Source organism: Megascapheus bottae, chromosome 16 (assembly GCF_031878675.1).
Source record: "Megascapheus bottae isolate mThoBot1 chromosome 16, mThoBot2.hap1, whole genome shotgun sequence".
NCBI lineage: Eukaryota > Metazoa > Chordata > Mammalia > Rodentia > Geomyidae > Megascapheus > Megascapheus bottae.
The window spans coordinates 44,683,950-44,705,077 of NC_143524.1; the positions used below are offsets into that span (position 1 = coordinate 44,683,950).

The 21,128-nt window shown below is 38.8% G+C and overlaps 1 protein-coding gene across 1 annotated transcript in view; it reads right to left on the bottom strand.

Moving 5' to 3' along the window:
* The window catches only part of Pgm2l1 (phosphoglucomutase 2 like 1), a 40,887-nt gene extending 23,979 nt beyond the window's left edge, over positions 1 to 16,908 (bottom strand). The window contains exons 1-3 of the mRNA XM_090348417.1: positions 16,521 to 16,908; positions 3,051 to 3,218; positions 904 to 1,010 (exon numbers count right to left, since the gene is read on the bottom strand). Of these exons, the coding sequence (XP_090204543.1) occupies positions 904 to 1,010; positions 3,051 to 3,218; positions 16,521 to 16,631 (386 nt within the window). The 5' untranslated portion in view covers positions 16,632 to 16,908. The remainder of the gene's footprint in view (positions 1 to 903; positions 1,011 to 3,050; positions 3,219 to 16,520) is intronic.
* Positions 16,909 to 21,128: the final 4,220 nt, after the last annotated feature.

Genomic DNA, 21,128 nt, shown 5'->3' on the forward strand with positions numbered 1-21,128 from the left:
CCCCATTTGCTACATTTTTACTTAAGACTTTAAGAATGTCTAAAATAGTTTATATAACTATTCTATTGAAAACTTTTAAACTTTGAAGCAAGAGTCCAGTCATTTAAGAAATTGTAATTATGTGCATATTGCATAAGCTGTTACAGTTGAAAAATTGACAGGCACAATAAGAAATTGGTACTACATAAAAATAGAGCTGGAGGTTTGGCTCAAGTGGCAGAGTACCAGTGTAAGTGAGAGAGATCATGAGTTTAAGCCAGGTACCAGGAAAAAGAAAAGAAAAAAAGAACTGACACTGTAACACTTTTACTCTTGTTCACTTTTTATGGCCTTTAAACTACAAAATAAAACCTACCAAGTAATAAGAATGGAAGAAAGTGAATTAAATTCTAAACACCCAATTATACTCTGAAAAACAATTATACCTTTATCTTACTATATCAAGATTATCAAGTTATGAAAATGCTCTAAATCTAAACATAAAAGAGAATACAAGCTGCATAACTATTCAGTAACTTTACCAAAAATATGAACATAATACCATACGCTGACATCATTTTAAATGTGAACTCTTATACTTCTTTCTAACCTACCTATCTATCTATCTATCTATCTATCTATCTATCTATCTATCTATCTATCTATCGACTTATTTTTTTAGTACTGGGGTTTGAACTCAGGCCTCATGCTTCTAGGCAGGTACCACCTGAGCTACTGCCTCACCTCACTTGTCCTCTTTTCGTAAAAATCTTTGAAACTCTTTTGCTCTAAAATAAACAGCATGCAATCATATTTCTATCTGAAAGTCTCTTGTTTCAGAAATTCTACTACTAGCAAACAAAAGAAAAACTAAATGCTTTGTTCTACTCCAGCTTAATCTTTGAGATAATAATAACATCATACCTTTGGCTGCTGCAGCTGCTAGTTACTTGACCCCGAGTATCATATCCAACAACAAAGCCTCTCTGCTTGAAGTCTGAAAAACATCTCTCTAGATATTTGTACATTCCCTGAAGCAAATAAATGCAAAAATTTAGTTACTGGTAAATGCTTGCATTTTAATCACTCCTACTCACCTTTCCTTTTTTTCCAGTGCTGGGAATGAACCCAAGGCCTCAAGCACATTAGACAAAAACTCTACCATTGTTAAATCCCCAGCTTCAATGATGGCATTGCATATGACTATAAAGTCTCATAGTTTTTACTCCAGGGGAACTGCCTTCTGTATGTATGCTCAGGCTTTCCAATGTGAAAACAATTCTGCTCCATCCACAAAGAGAAGGTGATAAACATTTCTTGGATTTTTAGACATATTTAATACTACAGAAATGTCCATTTAGTAATCACTAAATCAATCCAATACATAAAGTACAAGGGAAAAATGGGACATGAAAGTCAATAATTTTTTTTAAAGTTAGAAGAATCCAAAATTTTGACTATCAGAGGTCCTTGCTAAATCATAAAACCAAAGCTAACCAAAATATTTGACCTATTTATGACAAATATGTTAGATCAGCACATGACAGCTCTCCAATGTTTCTTTTTCTTTGTTGAGCCAGTCCTGGGGCTTGAACTCAGGACCTAGGTGTTGTTTCTCAGCTTCTTTTACTCAAGGCTAGTGGTCTACCACTTGAGTCATAGCTCTACTTTCAGCATTTTTAATAGTTCAAGTAAGATTATTTTTCCCAATATACTTCATAATAGAGATTAAGAAACAGAGGCAGAAATGGAGATAGATTTTTAAAAATAGTCCAATTGGGCTAGTTTTACCAACTTTTTTTTTGTTGTTTGTTTTTTTTGCCAGTCCTGGGCTTGGGCTCAGGATCTGAGCCACATCACCACTTCTGGCTTTTTCTTATGTATATAGTACCGAGGAATCGAACCTGGGTCTTTGTGCATACTAGGCAAGCACTCAACCACTAGGTCAAACTCCCAGCTTTTTTTTTTTCTTTTCCCCACCAGTCCTGGGCTTGAGCTCAGGGCTTGAGCACTGTCCTTGGACTTTCTCAAGGCTAGAGCTCTACCACTTGAGCCTTAGCACCACTTCCAGCTTTTTTCTGTGTATGTGATACCGAGGAATTGAACCCAGGTCTTCATGCATGCTAGGCAAGCACTCTACCATTAGACCAGACTCCCAGCCCCAATTTATTTTTGATGAGTGCTATCTAAAACTGTAAAGGGTCTTATTCTCTGCTATAAGAATTCATTTTATTTTATCCTCTATCTAGACTCTGAAAAGGGTTAGGATTAAGACAGATTCCATGTGGCTTTGCTTACGAGGAAATTCCAATACATATATAAATAAAATGAAAAGTACTTCTGATGGAAAACTGGAAGCGAAATAGGGATGGGGTAGAAAAGGAGGTGTATATCATACCTACCATTTATCATCTCTTCTCCATCCTCACCTTCAATTTTAGAGAATTTTGGAGCAAGGATAAATATGACTTACCATTTGGTAATGTTGATTACAATTATGGTTTCTGAGATATTTTATAACCCAGAACTATTTTTAGTATATACTAAATGTGTTACTGGCCTCAAAAGGATATTTTACTTGGAAGAGAAAAATAACAGACATAGAGAAAAATAAAACAGCATTACACAACTATCTTAAATGAACTCTCAAATGGATATGAAAAACCATGTTTAAGTGAATGTTTTAAATTCAGTTTTCAAAATATTCTAACTTTCACCAGTAGCATACTCCAAAAAAGTATCCATCTTCCTGGATTTGTTTCTTCATAGTAATTGGATGTATCAGTATTCATTTCTTGGTTTAAAATGCAGAGTAAAGTTGTCAAAAGAGGTTGACAATGTCAACAGAAATAACAGTTATAAAGTTAATCTATGACTTTGAAGATACCTAATTAACTTCTCAGATAAGCCTTGAGTAAGACCAAAGGTCAGAATTTGATCTACACTTTTTACTTACATGAGAGTACCTTTCTGAACAAAATGCTTTCTCATTTTATTAAAGTAAAGCACTATCTCATTTCTAAGGCAAGATAATGGAAGGAGAAAAGTACACAATAGCTTATAAACCATACCTGTGTTGACTGTATTACTGTAAGGTCATTAATATAACAAAACCCTGCCCCCATGGCAGATCGAAGCCCTGCAGTTCCAAAAGTCATCCGGCAGCAAAGACGCTCTCGCAGTTCCTTGTTCATCCCATTCCGCAAAAGATTCTCAATCTGCTCTTTTGTTTTGGGATTCTATTAAAAAAAAAGATAAACTGGGATCACAGAATTCTAATATCAGGCCCTTCTGAGGGCTTAATGTAGACTCAATGTTCAATAACATAAAGAATATTCAGAATTATAAAACAAGGCACCTAAAAGGTGCTAAATATTAGAGTATATTTGTACTTGTGAGGACATAAAACACATTAATATAAAAGTTAAGCAAAAGTTTTCTGGTTATAGTAGAAATTAAAATAACTAGAGTACACAGCCAAACTAATGAGAAAATAGACAAATAATCTACTGTCATTTTAATCTGCTTAAAATTGATGGATATCTATATATCTATATAGACAGTATATATAAAATCTATAGATAAAAACCTATCTACGTATAGATATTTGTAAATATTCTAGAGTCAAGGAGTTTATATTTTATATATGTCACACACATTAACAGCTATAGCATACATAAAAATATGAAAAGCTATTAAGAGAAAATTCTAAACAATAACAATCTCTGAGCTACAAACACATTATTCCCATGCCTAAGATACGACCAGAATTGAGACATAAAATAAATGAGGAAAGTTAACATTTAAGAATAGGTAGAAGGGGGCAGGGAGTTTGGTCTAGTGGTAGAGTGCTTGTCTAGCATGCAGAAACACCTGGGTTTGATTCTTCAGTACCACATACATTGAAAAAAGCCGGAAATGGTACTGGGGCTCAAGTGGTAGAGCTTTGGCCTTGAGAAAGCCCAAGGACAGTGCTCAGGCCCTGAGTTCAAGCTCCAGGACTGGCAAAAAAAAAAAAAAAAAAAGCCTGGAGGACAGCAAACTGAATGGTGTTTTGTTATGTAGAGAGTTCATCTGGTGTTGTCATGTAGTTAGTGACATTTACATTGGGGTGGTCTGACAGTGATTTTTCAGCAACGTTTCAAACTACACATGCTTTTTGTCCCACAGATTTTTCTGTCCACAGCAATGACTCTACTTCACAGGAACAAACACACTTATCCCTATGTGAGCATCAAGAAACTAAGATTTAAGTCCAGTAGGATTAAGCTAGTGCTAAAGATTTAGACAGGATGGAAACCCAGATTAGTCTGGCTCTATAACCTAAACCACCTCATTGCAAACAAAGTAATTTTATCAGGCAGATAAATAATGCTTCACATAATAATTTAATTTAAAGCAAACTGTATTAAACAAAACAATATTTGTTTCTACTATAACTATGTAAACAGAAATTTGATCTACCAGACATAAATTTAATTAGCTTACTGAATATAGTTTCTAGTATGTAATTGCACAGCTACTAGAATAGGGCCTAAGATTCCCATTCCCTATTGAGTTTAATTATCCAATATTAATCTATTTTTGCTTCTTAAAAGCATTAGAGAAAAATAAAAATGTGTGGAAAAATCATGACTCATTATATAAAATGTAAACTTGCATGGTAAGGAGAGCTAAGCAATTATAATAAAAATCATTCAAAATCTACTTTAAATTCAGACTTCTCCATAAATTAACAGATGGTTATTAAAGTACATTTTTCACAAACCTTAAAACTATAACTTAAGCCAGGTGCGGTGGCTCATACCTATAATCCTAGCTACTTAGGAGGCTGAGATCTGAGGATCGTGGTTCAAAGCCAGCCCAGGCACTAGTCCATGAGACTTTTATCTCCAATTAGCCACTAAAAACTGGAAGTGGTGCTGTGGCTCAAGGGGTAGGGTTGTAGTCTTGAGCTGAAGAGCTCAGGGACAGTGCCCAGGCCCAGAGTTCAAGTCCCATTATCCACACACACACACACACACAAAAGAACCTGGGACTAGGGCTTGGAAGGTGGCTTGGTGGTAGAGTGCTTGCCTATAGATGCATGAAGGCCTGGGTTCCATTCCTAAGTACGACATAACCAGAAAAAGCCAGAAGTGGCACTGTGGTTCAAGTAATACAGTGCTAGCCTTGAGTAAAAGCAGCTCAGGGACAGTGCACAGACCCTATAACTTAAAATCTATATATGTGATTGGATAGGGTGATGCACACCTGTAATTCTAGCTACTCAGAAGGCATAGATAGAATCACCATTTAAGGCAAGACAGGACAAAATTTAGCAAGCGTTTGTCTCAAGAACAAGCTGGGTATGGTGGCATATGCCCACAATGCCAGCTTCTCAGGAAGCTGAGGTAGGAGGATCGTGGGACTAAGGCTAGTCTATAAGAAAAACATGAGGTCCTACCTGATAAACAATTTTTGTTATTGTTGTTGGTGGTGGTCATGGGGCTGAAAACCAGGGGACCTGATTGCTGCTCCTGAGCTTTTTCACTTAAGGCTACTAGTACTCTACCACTTTGAGCCACAGTGCCACTTCTATATTCTGGTCGTTGGTTGGAGTCTCATGGGCTTTCCTGCCTAGGCTGGCCTTTGACCTGAGATCTTCAGATCTCAGCCTCATGAATAGCTAGAATTACAGGTGTGAGTTACCAGTGTCTGGCCTGATAAATTTAAAGCAAAAGAACGGGAGGAGTAGTTCAAGTGCTGCCAAACACAAGGCTCTATTTCAAACCCCAGTACTAGCAAAAACAAACAAACAAACAAAACCTGTCTATAGCCATTTATTTTATAGCCAGGTGTATTTTATATAGCCATAAATATTTTATATTTTCCATTCAAATAAATTAGTTACATTTATGTATTATTGCTAAAATCTTGAAATCACTATGATTTAAATAAATTATGGTGAAAAGATCTAAGGAACTACAAACAAATCATTTTAAACTGCAATTTATATGCCAAATCTCCAAGATAATAAATACAAGGGAAAAGAAACTAAAAATAACGATTACCTGTCAAGGGGATAGCAGAGACAGGATATGAGGTACAAAAGTACTTTCTTATATTTATTGTATAGTTATGCTAGTCTGGATATTTACATACACATTTACTTTTTATTGTAAATAAAAAGCCATGACTTGTGGGTCTATATGTGCATTACACCTTACAAACTGCCAACCTTTTCATTCCCACACAGAGCTATTGTAAGACTTGACACTGTGAAAACATATATTGAAGCTTTCTTACATAAAAATGATTACTATCTAAACATGCTCTTATTTATAATTAACTCATTACTTAGGAGTAGGAAAAGATTAACAGCAAAAAAAGAAAAATTGTTCAACTGATGTCAGTTCTGTTTAAAGCACCTCTATCTGTTGAAAATGAACTATTCAATTTATGAGCAAAAACCCACAAGAAAGCAAGAAAAAGGGTGACACTGTCCAAAAAGAAATGCACTCTTTACCTGACTGATGGAGTTGTAACCCCTGTGTACCTCACCTTCATAATAACAATAAAAAATTAGAAATACCTCTAAAATTACGATGAAAATTAGTAGGAAAGCTATTTGATTTATATACTTTTGGAATATACTTACTCACCTATTATACAATATAAACACATTCAATCTGAAATAAATTTACTTCTAACTAGCATATGTTAGAATCTCAATTATTTTAATATCTGCAAAAAGAAATTCTAAAGAGAATCTAAAGAGATTTTAGTGACTACTACCATTTTCTGTAATCAGTAATAAACCTAATTTTTAGTATGAAATAAGTAGGCTAAATAATACAGAATTAAAGCCATGCATCATTTTCAAATGTTACCTGTATAATAAAAAATTTTCCTTCATGTTCTAATCCTAGGAGTGCTGCAACTTTATATGGCTGAAATGAAGGAAAAAAGTGCTTTCTTAAATAATACATATGGAATTTTATTTTTTCCATATGAAGAACTATGAGGCCAATTTTCAGAGATTAAGAAATACTTTTTTGTTGTTTTTTGGTTGGTCATGTGACATGAACTCCGGGCCTGAACACTGTCCCTGAGCTCCTCAGCACAAGGCTACCTCTCTACCACTTGAGCCACAGTGTCACTTCTGGTTTTCTGGTGGTTAACTGGAGATAGGAGTCTCATGGACTTGCATGCCCGGGGTTGGCTTTGAGCTTCAATCCTCAGATCTCAGCCTCCTGAGTAGTTAGGATTACAGGCATGAGACACCAGTGCCAAGCTATGAAATACTTTTTTAACAGACACTTTAAGTGCAAGGCATGGTGATCCAAGCCTTTAATTCTAGCTACTTGAGAAAATGAGACCAGCCTAGGCAAAAAAAAAAAAAAAAAAAAAAAAAAAGAGATTCCATATCAAGCACTGGCTGGATGTGCTGGCATGCACATGTCATTCTCAGTGACAGAGGGAAGCACAAGTAGGAAGAGAGTAGCTGAGGCTGGCCCCAGCATAAACCAGGACCCTACCTCAAAAATAACCAAGGCAAAAAGGAGTTGGAGGCTTAGCTTAAGTGGTTGAGTGTTTGTTTAGTATGGCCCTTAGTTCAATTCCAATTACTGCAAGCAAAAAAAAAGGCACTTTAAAAATATAGAGAAGTGTTTCTCTTAACAAATTCAAATTCTTGTAAACTTTTCTTTAGTAGATGTTAGTAGATGTGAAGAAAAGGGATACTGTAGATTCTACTTGTTATCAAATGCAAGTATCAGCATTCACTTATAAAGGATCTTTTTTGGACTTTCACAAGCTTTTCTGAATGTATTATGGTCATAGGGGCTTTTGTATCATTTATGTATAATAAAAATAAATGCATATAAAAGTGGGTAAAAAAGTAACCATTTGTCAATGATGAATTTACCAGTAAATCTTTCTTCCTGAATATTTTATAAATCTAATATTGTAATAATTCTTACAACTTGAGTCTATTTTATTAATATGTTGGTTGTTAAACCTAACAGCTTTAAAGCAATCTAAGCCATAAATTTTTATCACTTAGAAGACCAGGATAGATTTAAAAGAACACAATACATAATATTACTATTCATCAAAACTAACTCTTCAGTAACCTAAATACATCTAAGAGCATACAACAAGAATACTGTAAAATGATACTGTCAGATACTTGTGTTTAAATAATAAATATATCAGTTTAATATAACTGGAGAAAAAATTAAAATTTATGTCTAAACAGGAGCTAAAATAGGTCAGGCATAATGGCTAAATGAGCCTGAAATCATAGCTACTTGAGATATGAAGGAGGATCGGGATTGGAAGTTGGTCCAGGCATAAAGCAAGACCCAATGTCAAAAATAACCAACTTCAAGTAAGGTTTAAATGGTAATGCATCTGCTTAGCAAGCTCAAGGCCCTTAGTTTGAAGCAGTGTTCCCTTCTTTGTCCCTTGAATTCTCATCAGCACAATCCTGACAGTTAAAACTTTTCAACAACCCCCACCCCAAATGTCAACATTGGTTTTAGACAGAGATCATCTGTATTTTTTTGTAATTTCAGGCTTATTAACATATAGCTTACACTTACATAAACAGTACAGTTAGCCTTTTAAAGTGTTTGACTTTTTGACAAATGTGCAAAGCTTCATAACCAACACTGTAAGACACACCTGTAGTTAGCAATACAGGACTGAATATTAAAAAAATATATCAATAGAGAGGATTTTGTGTAAAATATTCTTACCACAGCAAAGTAAAATTAGAAAATATAGAGTTCTATGTGCCTATGTTTCTGTTTTTGGCGATCCTTTTCATATATATATGGGTTTATATAATCCTTTTCATTGCAGAGTTCAGCATTTAACTATTCTCTTATTGGTATGTGTTACTGTTTGTTGAATGTCCCCTCAATGCCCAAGTGTTAAAGATTTCATCCCCAGGGTGGTGGGGTATGAAAACTTTAAAGGGCAGGGACTACTAGGTTTTTAGATCACTGAGTGACTCCCCTTAAAGGGGACTTCCTCTGGCTTCTTGGTTATGGGGTAAAGAGTTTTATTTCAAATACTCCCATGTGTGGGCAATGTAGGCCCAAAGTAATAGAGATAACCAGTCATGGACCAGAACTTCCAAAACTGTGAACACAAATTAATCTTTTATCTTTGTAAGATGGTATCTCAGGTATTTTATTATGATGGAAAGTTGACTACCACAATGGCCATTCGGAATTTTTTTTCTCATTTTCACTTGCATAAATAATGAAATAGAAAATAACATGAGAAATTCTGAAGCAGAAAAATAGAATAAAAGAACTATTTACATCAAGGAGATTTTTGTTGTTGTTGTTGGTTGTGGAACTTGAACTCAGCCTGGGCACTGCCCCTGATTCTTTAGCCACAGAGCCACTTCCAGTTTTCTAGTAGTTAATTGGCGGTAAGAGTCCCACAGTCTTTAGTGCCCAGGCTGGCTTTGAACCATGATCCTCAGATCTCAGCCTCCTGAGTAGCTAGGATTACGCTGAGAGCCACCCACACATGGCCAAGGAGATTTTTTTTTAACGAGGTTAAATTCTGGTCAGCTGAAAACTGGGAAGTCTTGTCTCTGAGACAGTATTTTTCATTTGTAATATCAGAATAATCATACTCTTTTGGCATTAAACATGACCATTTCAACAAGATTAATCCATGTTGTTACTGTATCTGACTTTGTTACCTTGTATATTGTATATATGTTTATTTGTTTATTTGAAATAGGAAAAGGAAGGGGAGAAAACAAGATGATTGGGAGGGGGTGGGGAGGAAAAGGGGGACAAAAACATGAGAAGGGTATCAATGTGTGAGAAGTAATGCACCTACTACCTGATGAATGTAACTGTAACACATCTATACATTATTCCAACAATAAAAAAATGACCATTTCAAAATTTGGGTAAGATGTAATTCACTTTCAGTTATCTAGGGCAAAATGTCCTACATAGGACTAGTACTTCTACTCTCTCCCCCTGCCTCTTTTCTCATCAGCATATTAACACCAGGGGGCAGCAGTCTTTGCAATTAGCACTTACTCAAAGAGCAACAGACTAATGAAAACACCACTTCAGTAAATTAGCACTCAATTACTAATCAGCTTTTTACTGTGGAGAAAACCGTTCAAAAAACAAAATAGATATAAAATTAAGAATGATGAAAGAAGCCAATTAGGCTGTCTTTCCAAAGGACTGAAGAAAAAAATCTGATTGAGAGGAACCAAGAAAATCTGATCTAATGGTTTGTAATATTTACATTTAATCTTTTGTTAATCCAGTGTTATTTCACATGTCTGGAAAAATAAGCTGATGATTTCTTTTTAATAGGCTATCCATAGTCCTTTGAATTAAAAAAACAGAAAAGAACTCTAGATCAAACATGTCTCCAAACAGGCTAGTAAGAAAAAAAAATCCTTCTGAAGGAAAAGCAAAAAGGGTCCTCAAATCATAAGTCAAAGTCAAAGTAGCTACTCTACTATTTTGAAAATTGTAAGGCAGGAAAGACTTTTTTAGTGGTTAATTGGAGATGAGATTCTCATTCATAGCCTTTTCTGCCTGAGGTGGATTTGAAGCTCAGTCCTCAGAACTCAGCCTCTTGAGAAGGTAGGATTATAGCTGTGAGCCACTGGTGCCCAATCAAACAGACTTATTTTCTTAAGTTCCATCTTAAAATTACACCTGATTTTAATTTGCTAATTTTTTTTTGCCAGTCCTGGCGATTGAACTCAGGGTCTGGGCACTGTTTATGAGCTCCTCTGTATCCAAGGCTAGGGCTCTACCACTTGAGCCACCGTACTGCTTTCAGCTTTTTCTGTGTATGTGGTTCTAAGGAACTGAACCCAGGGCTTCATGCATGCTAGACAAGCACTCTACCACAAAGCCAACTTCCCAGTCCCAATTTGCTAAATTTTTGGACCATGGAATTACTTATTCAAGGCTGTCCTATTTCTTTTTTTCATCTCCCTCCCTCCTCTGGCATGAGGGATCAAACCCTGGGCCTCAGTAGAAAAGTAATACACTACGGAGCTCTATCCCATCCCTCTTTCCATCTTTCTTGGCCTATTCACCCTTGCCTCTTTCTATTCCTTCTCTGCTTTCTACAATGGAAAAAAAATGCCTACCCTCCCTCTCTCCAAACCCTTTCTTGTGTCTTTCCTTCTTCATCTTGTCTTTTTCTTTCTTGGACATGTTCACAGAATTAACATGCTAGTATCATCCTCCTACTTTTTACCAATTAAAGCAAAGATATTGTGTTCTTTTTCGAGAAGTGTATCTTGAAACATAATATGGATCTAGTGAGCAACCTGTAAGCTAGGGTTTCTTTATACTAGACTTCTGGGGTGGTTTGCTCTTGTCAAATTTCTCTCATACTTTCTACTACGTTTTGCTATGTTTCTTCAACTTTCAGTTTTTGTTTCGTTTGTGTTTGCACTGGGACTTCAACTCAGGGCCTGGGCTCTGTTCCTCAGCCTGTTCACTCATGGCACCTGACTTAACACTTGAGTCACAGTTCCACTTCCAGGTTTTTGCTAGTTCACTGGAGATAAATCTCTTGGACTTTCTGACTGTGCTGGGTTCAAACCAAGATCCTCATGTCTCAGCCTCCTGAGTAGCTAGGATTACAGGCATGAGCCACCAGCACCCAGCTCAACTTTCACCTCCATCTGGTGGAAAGTGGGTGAGTAATTACTTTCCTTCTTAATTCCTTGGAGGTAATTCATTTTTTTGTTGTTGCTTTTTCACAGAGTCTTCTCTTACAAGATCTTAAGCTCCCTAATTTATCTTTTTATGTGTGTCCACTGCTCTATCTTTTTTTTAAATGCATGTTGTTTTCCTCACATAACTCAATCCTTAATTACTCATATCCACAGTTTTTTCTGGGAGACTTTTTTTTCCCTGACTTCATATACACAGTGTGTTTTCTACCAGTCTTCTCTTAAATAGAATGACCCAAGTGGGAGTGCTGTGCCTGGGAGTTATTGTCCTGAAGATTTTGCTATCACCAATTACTTGAACTTTCAAAAGAACCACTAAAACACTAGTAACATAACTATGAAATTTTAAGTGGCTGTGATTTATTCCCTAAGGGCTTGTATGCTGATGGTTTCATCAAACGTTTGTTTGGTCCTTAGTGTGGAAGCATGGAGGTGATGAGACCTTTAAGAGACAGGCATGGTGGGGGCACTGCTCCAGGAAGGGGATGTTGGTTTTGTAGTGGGAGTTTCCATCAGAGTGAGTTACTATTAAAAACTAAATAAAAATTTAGAAACCCAAAACATTCCCCTTCCAGATCTCTAGCTCCCTGACACACTATATGTTTCCTTCTTGGCTGTTATCCTCCATGACAGTGTCAGCCTACAGGACCTCAGTAGAGGCCAAACAAACGGGGCCCCCTGATCCTGTACTTGCATTTACAAAACTGTAGCTAAGTAAACTCTTTTCTTTCCAGGGTATTTAGTATGACACCAAAAAACAGACTAATAAAGGGGACACAAAAGAAGTAGTCTCCCATTTTTCATAGCACAGACCTGTACCTGACAGATAATACCTAAGTCATAAAGTTAAAATAGTGGTACTAGCATATTACTTGACCTTTTTATGGCAACTATAAAAATAATTAATAAATACTACTAAAATGGCAACCAAGGAGCAAACCAAGGAAGAGAAGAGGAAATTAGGATCATCGTTTTCCAATATAATCCCTTCTGCAGTATCATTTTAAGGTCATAGCTTATATTTGTTAAAACTAAAGATAAATAGATGATGGAAACTAAAAAGAAAAATGTAAGAACTCTGAAAACAAAAACTTTTAATTTTAAAAATGGATAAAATTGGGGCCAGGAGTTTGGCCTAGTGGTAGAGTGCTTGCCTAGCATGCACGAAGACTCGGGTTCAATTCCTCAGTACCATATACATAGAAAAATGCCAGAAGTGGTGCTGGGCTCAAGTGGTACAAGTGGTAGAGCTCTAGCCTTGAGAAAGTCCAAGGACAGTGCTCAGGCCCTGAGCTCAAGCTCAGGCTTGGCAAAAAAAGGATAAAATTCAAGCATTCATGTATGTATACTAAAGTTCTTGGATACAGGGATAATATGGTTGCTAAGGAAACTAAAACAACTATTCACCAGCAAATTCATCTATTGCCAAATACAAAAAAAAAAAATCCATGGTAATTTATTTTGCTGGGTATTTTACCCTACTCCAGCTTCAGAAAAGCCACTAAAATGGCTTTAATGAAGTCCTCAAAAGTTGGTTTATAACATCATTAACATTTACTAAATATTCAATTTTATAATCTACTATAATGTTACAGCTGAAATAATAGTCATATAATCTATGTTTCAGTCCCGAATCTCTTACTGAAAAAACACAGGCCTTTCTTTCCCTAAACCTGAGTTTCTTTACTTGCAAAAACATCGATAACTACTAGTCTACCACATAATATTTAATCTCTGTAGAGATTAAAATACCACATAAATAATTTCAAGGGAGAAGTACTAGCATTTCCCCCCAAATTAATAAGGCCATGTGAACTCTGTACTCTAATGAAATATTAGAAAGGTATCAACAAACAATGTTATGTAAATTAATAGTATAAAAACAAAATTAGGTAGACCCAAGATACAGTCAATGCTCGACAAGTGGGTAACTTGCATACTTTGAGTATCTACAATAAGATGGACTAGATTAGCTTTTGGAAGTACTTCAAGGGTGGATTTTTCCATCACTTTATAATTTAAAGCATTTATCACCTTTTTCCAGGACTATATTTTATTTGAAAATTTTTTCTATTGTTAGATGACTAAAGGCTTTTTGTTTTAATTTTTAGGCTTCTGATAAGACGAATCTATCTTCAGCTTTATGCTCTACTCTTTCTTAAAACTGGCTTACATTTTGAGAGTGCTCTATTGTTATTTCTTAAAATGCCATGATCAATTCCTGCCTCCATAGTTACTACAGCTGGCTGAGCAGCTATGTCCTATACACAAGCTTAGCCATTGCTTAGTATCTTGGATATACAAAATTAAAAATCAGAATGCATCAGAAAGTTATAATTTTATATATATATATATAAATTATCAGCAACTGGGCACAGTAGCTTATGCTTTACTACTCAGGTGGCTGAGGTCTGAGGATCTCAATTGAAAGCCAGCCTTAGCAAAAAAAATTCATGAGATTCCTATCTCCAGTTAACCAACAGAAAGCTAGAAGTAGGGCTGTGGGTCAAGTAGCAGAGTGCCAGCCTTGATGAAAAAGCTAAGAGACAGTACACATGACCTATGACTGGCATACACATACAGAATTAATATAAGTTTCTTAGTAGGTGTCAAATTCAGTTTCTCTATATTAAAATACAACAGGTGGGGCTGGGAGTTTGGCCTAGTGGTAGAGTGCTTGCGTAGCATGCATGAAGACCAGGGTTCGATTCCTCGGTTACCACATACATAGAAAAAGCCGGAGGTGGTACTGTGGCTCAAGCTCTAGCCTTGAGAAAGCCCAAGGGCAGTGTTCAGGCCCTGCATTCAACCCAGGACTGGCAAAAAATAATAATAAAATAAAATACAACATGTGCTGTCAATGTATAATGTATAATGGAATAAATGCTAGAAGTGTAATTATCATTTTACATTTCTGCCCTCTAAATTTCAGGGATTTGGGACTCAGCCTAGCTTAAGGACAATATCAATTTATACTAGCTACATGTTTGTTTCCCAATTAAAAATATTCTATCATTGGGAAAGGAACCAATTAAAATACAAAAATAATACAAACTTCTAAATCTATTCTCTGTTAAGGACACTTGTTTGTTCCTTATATGTTTGTAAGCCTTTTTTTAAATCTTTCCTTCTATATTCTCTGAAGGTCTGATATTTACCTATTTCATCTTTGTATCTCACATAGGATTTTTAGGCAGTGCTTTGCAAGGGCACTTTGAAGGTGCTCCTTGTAATTGTTACATGTAGTCCATCTTCTCATAAAGTCTTCACTCAGTCTGCAGATCATTCTCACTATTTACCTCCTCTCTGAACCCTTCTATTACCACAAAATTATTCCAACTTATCTTTTATGTATACCTTACTTTTCAAAATATTTTAATGTATCTCAACTGTTATCTATGCATTGCAAAGACCGGAAAATTGTTAAATGATAATTCATTCCACAAACTTTTTAAAAAATCAATTAGGACATTCATTAGCAAAAAAGATAGTCAAAACTGACTTTTGGCACCAAAACAGAACAAAAAGAGACACACTACCCTAAGTGTGGTCCACATTCAGCAATATTGGCGTCACCTGGAAGCTTACTGTTAGGCCAACCCTCAGGCTCCATCCCAGGGGTCTGCAATAGAAGCTGCATTTTATTATTCCAAGATAACCTGTAAGTACTTTTGAGATTTGACAAGTGCTGGTTTAAACTCTAGAATCGTAATTGAGAATGTTCAAGTAGCATATGACCCAGCCACATCAAACACTTCATTGTAATTGCTTATTTGTTGCTTATCTGCTTAAGTGAAGGTTTGTGAAGGGCAGGAACCCTCTATCTTCCTCACCATTAGTATTTCCTGGCCCTAAATAGGGGCCTAGAACATTATCCATTACTCAGCTTCTGAATGCATGAATGACTGAACAAAATAAAAATGGAACTGCTTGAGAGAGCTAATCATTTAGGAGCTTCTGTGGCACAACATGATTTCACCTAATTATAATATTAACCCTTGAATTCAGTATTCACTTTTAAAAACGCGCTGCCTCCTAAACTTCAATGTATCTCATGCACCCGACAAAGGCAAATCTTGGATTAGTGTTTTCTGCTGGTGCCTCCAACGGTCTCTTTTACGAGTGAGGAAGCTGCATGTTAATTTTGGCTTTCCTAGATCCATCCAAACGCCTGTGGTAGGGCTTGGGGTACAGAGGAGGAAGAGGCAAGGCAGAAAAAAAAAAAAAACCCAATTTGAATCAAAGGTATCCTATAAGAGGTGGAAAACACGATTCTTTGAACAGGATACATCCAGAAAGAAGATAGCTATTAACGAGGGAAAGGAATAAGGCGTGAAGGGAACCGCTGCCTTTCTCAAGCGCAAAAAGGTGATACTAGAAAATAAAGCCTGGTGACTATCTAGCGACGGAAGGTAGCCCAGCACCCAAGCAGACAGCTACTAAGAAACGTCCCAAGGGTGCACGAAAGCACCACGCTTGTAGGTCTGCAGAGAAGGAAGTCAAGGGAGAAAGAAAATAGCTCCGCAAAGCGTGTGTACCACTTGAGACGACGATGAATTATTTTTGAGAAGGAGACGACACGCACCAGAAGGAAAGAAGACCAAGGTGAGGTTGCAATGCCACGAAATGCAAAAAGAGAAACGGACTTCAGTAATCCCTGCCCAGCCAGGGCTCAGGTGGGCGGCAACGCCCGGCTCCCAGCCACCCCTCACCCCGCAAAGCCTGCCGAGCCCCGGGTGAGCACCGGGGAGGCTGCGCCGTGTGCGGGAGGACAGGGCGGGGGCCGGGGTGGCCAGGTACCCACCTTGTCCCAGCGGAGCCACTGCCCGACCGCCGTGTCCAGCTGAGGGTCCCCGGTGCGGTAGGGGGCGTGGAGCAGGTTGGAGTTCAGGTCTCCCTCTGCGTTTTCAGCCATAGCAGAGTGGGGCTGGTGAACCTGAGAGGCCGGAGAAGAGACCGAGTTCGGGGGGGAGGGGGAGACCCTCGGTGCGTTCGCCAAGGTCCGGACGCCCCCTCCTCGCCGAAGGGCACCGGGGATTAGCGGCTGGCTATCCGTGCCGGCTCCTGCGGCAATTTGAGGGAACCCGGAGAGAGAAGCTGCTGCGGCTGGCCGCACACCAACCGACCAGGTCCCGGTCTCCCGGCCAACTGCCTGAGGCGGGCGTGTGGCCGGAGAATAACAACAGTCCCAGATGTCTGGGTCGCGGCCGCCGCCGCCGCCGCCCTCGCCGCCTTAGGCCCCGCCCCCGGAGCTCGGCCCCGCCCCTTCCCGCCTCGGCCGGCTCCGGTGTCCGCCGCAGGGCGCGCGCGCCCGCGACGCCGCAGCTGCGCGAGCTTGTGCGCCGGCGGGGTGTAGAGGGAATGGTGCATGGCTCTTTTTTATTTCCTGACTTGCTTTTCACCAGGCATCTTTCCTTTGTTACTGTCCCCACACTCTCATATGTCTTTTTCCTTGGTGTTACCACGGCCAGCCGAAGCAGCGCGCCCCGCGGTCGCTCGGAGGGTCCCCAGCGCGCGCATCTCCCCTCCTCCCCTTGCCCCCACCCTCGCGCCGCAGGAGAGGGGCGCATGGCCTCACGGGAGCTGTAGTTCTTTCCGTTCCGCAGGGCCAGCGGAGACCGCCTGGACTACTCCCAGCAGCCCCTAGCGCTCCCTTTCCACAGATGCGAAATTCTACCCCGAGGCGGCTCCTGCTACTCGCCGGGTGTCAGTTCTGCAACTCTCAGGGGAGCAGGCATGAACACAAACAAGGAAGGACACTGTCAGGAAACAACTGGCATTCATGTAGGTTAAAGAGTCTTGCGGTCAGGTAGGTGGGCGTGTTCGGCTCCTATTTTACTGCCAGGAGGCTGTGGAGACATGAACCGAATTTCCTAGGAGGCAGGCAGTGTTCACGAATCCTGCCACCAGGGTTCGGTTCCACCCTCGTCAGGAATCGGCTGGCCGTTCCTTGTTGCTCTGCTGCCAGGGGGAGTAGGCAGTAGGGAGAGTAAAACGGCTGGAAAATAGATACGGATGCTGAGAATGGAACCGTGTTTAACCCTCATAGAACAGCATTTCAGGCGTCCTCAGATGAGCGCATGAGAACACAGACAAGAAGAAGAACAAGAGGAAGAGGAAGAAGAAGAAGAAGAAGGGGCGGAGGCGGAGGAGGAGGGAGGGGAGGGGGGAAGAGGAAGAAATTGAGGGTTATTCCCATTTTACACAGCCAGATTCAATTCCTCACTACCATGTTCACAGAAAAAGCCAGAAGTGGTGCTGTGGCTCAAGTGGTAGAGCACTAGCCTTGAGAAAGCCCGAGGACAGTCAGTGCTCAGGCCCTGAGTTCAAGCCCCAGGGCTGGCAAAGAAGGAGGAGGAGGAAATGAAGTCTGTTCAGTACACAAAAATACAACCCATGACAAATAGTGAGTGCTTGCTACAAACAGTGTTCATGAATTTAAGGTGGTCAACAAAATCATCAACAAGAGGAAAATGTAGAGAACATTTAAACCCCATAGACCAGACTTCCCTGGGGACATTAAAAAAAAAAAAAAAAAAAACCAACTATGCTATGTATTCCTGGACACTGCCACCAGAGATTCTGAATCAGTACATTGATAGAGGGACCAGGAACTGCATAAAAATATCTACTGATTGTGATCAAGTTTCAACTCAGTGAACATTAGCAAGACCAATGTGTTGGTACCCACTGAAAGCCTACTAAGAAATAAAAATTTCATACTCCTGAAATCAGTTCTACTGGGCAAGAACATACATTCAAACAAAATTCATTAGCAATTTATGTTTGCATTTTATTGGTAGTGGCTTTCATAAAACAATTCTTGTCTAATCTTGACAGATTACCCTATCAACTTCCAATGGATTGGGCAATGGATAGGGCAAGGATAGAAGACAGGGAGATTACCTTAGTCAACCATCCCTTCCTTTTATTAGCAAGATCATGACAGATATTAACTTGTTACTAGATGTCTTGAAGAGCAGATTAATCCTACTGTTTGGACATTGAAAAGTAACTAAGGAAACCCAGAACTAAGAGCAATGTCTATGTGTGTCCCTAGTCAGAAAATCTCAACTTTCATCTCTATGGGAATTTGCCACAGACTCTATTTGCTAAGTCTGTCAATCTTAGCTTTGGTTATGAAAGAGAATATTTTTCTTGCTGCCCAGAATTACATTGTTAAGCAATGTTGTCATTGTGTGAATATCAAAGAATAGCTACCACTCCATTGTTATGGGATCACTGTTGTATACACAATCTGCCTTCAACCCAAATGTTATGTGGTACAAAAGTACTTAATGTAATTAAAATTAATATGCATTGGGGCTGGGAGTTTAGCCTAGTGGTAGAGTGCTTGCCTACCATGCATGAAGGCCCGAGTTTGATTCCTAAGTAACACATACATAGAAAAAAACCATAAGTGGTGCTGTGGCTCAAGTGGTAGAGCTCTAGCCTTGAGAAAGCCCAAGGGCAGTGCCCAGGATTGGCAAAAAATTAATATACATGTAATGTATATTATATAATCATGATGCAGTGTGTCATGTTAGTCAGCTTTTCTTTTGTCATTTCTATGATAAAATACCTGAGATTAGAGGAAAGGTTTCAGGGGTTTTAGCTCATAGTCAGGTATTTCATTGCCTTTGGGCCTGTGATAAGGTAGTATATCATGTCAAGGAGCACATGGTAGAACAAACCCACTCATTTCATGGTAGCTTAACAAAAAAATGCAGGAAGGGGTGAGGATCTCAATATTCCTTTCAGGAGCACATATATATCATCTAACTTCCTTACACGAAGCCCCACCTCATAAAGTTAAGTAGTGCATCTGTTTCTTTATTTAAATATATATATGTGTGTGTGTGTGTGTGTGTGTGTGTGTGTGTGTAATTAGGGGCTGGGAGCATAGCTTAGTTGTAGAGTACTACTTGCCTAGCATGCGCGAAGCCCTGGGTTGTATTCCTCAGTCCCATATACACAGAAAAAGCCAGAGGTGGTGCTGTGGCTCAAGTGGCAGAGCTCTAACCTTGAGAAAGCCCAAGGACAGTGCCCAGGCCCTGAGTACAAGCTCCAGATTGGCAAAAAAAATGTATGTCTATATATATATATAGACATATATATATGTAATTGAAACATTTGAAGTGCTGGTTGTCAGTGGCTCACACCTGTAATCCTAGCTACTCAGGAATCTGGGATCTAAGGATCAAAATTTGAAATCAGCCCAGTCTGTGAAACTCATCTCTAATTAACCACTGGAAAACTGGAGCTGGCTCTGTGGCACAAATTGGTAAAGCGAAAAAGCTCAGGGACAGTGCCTAGGCCCTGAGTTCAGTCCCCACAACTGATATATTTTTTTAAATCAAAAGTTTATTCTATTAGGGTAGCAAGAAATTAAGTTTGGGGACTGAGTGTGTTTCTTAGCACACATAAAACCCTTGACATGACCTGCCAATGCAGAAAAAAGAGAGAAATTACATTTTTATCATTGTCTTCCTCCAGCTTTCTGTGGTACTGGAGAGAACAGTCTATTGCAGTAGTTCATCAAGGTTTCTGCTAACATCTACATTGTTTATGGTCTAACTGGTCACAGACACTAGAAGACTTGTCAGCTTTCTCCTGGTAAACACTGGGACTTGTACACAAAAACGAAGCTTCTGTCTGGGGTTACCACATAGCCATCCCTCCTAAAATAGTGCTAGTTCTTCAAAATGTTGCTACCAAGGAGAGCTCAGAAACTCTTCTCTATTGCTTTTTCATTTTAAGACTTTACATCTTAAGGAAATACTGTAGGTTTATTTTCTTTCTTTCTTTCTTTCTTTCTTTCTTTCTTCTTCGTCGTCTTCTTTTTTTTTTTTTTTTTTTTTTTTGTGGGTCATAGGGCTTGGCCTGGGCGCTGTCGCTAAGCTCTTCAGCTCGAAGCTACCTCCATACCCTTGAGCCAAGCCCCACTTCCAATTTTCTAGAGGTTAATTGGAGGTAAGAGTCTCAGGTCCTTTTGTGCCCGGACTGGCTTTGAACCTTGATCCTCAGATCTCAGCCTTCTGAGTAGCTAGGATTACAGGTGTGAGCCCCCACACCCAGCTAAGAGAAGTATTTTATTAGCCACAAAGAATCTTCTCTTACATCCTAGTGAACTGTGTATTAAGAAAAAGAGGAAGTATCAAGAAAGGAAGTAATTATATCTATCCTTATTACACAAAACTTTCTCTGATACAAGGAATGACAAAGGAAAAGATTATCTTTGGAATGGATGTAGGACATACCAGGATTACAGTGAAGAAAGGTGAAGAATGCTAAATGTAAGGAGACACTTACTCTCCAGTCTTTGGAAGTGGAGAGTTGGCAGTGCCTGAGAGTCAGCATGTCATTGCATTTTCAATAGCTTTATTTAGATATGATTCATATAGCATATAAT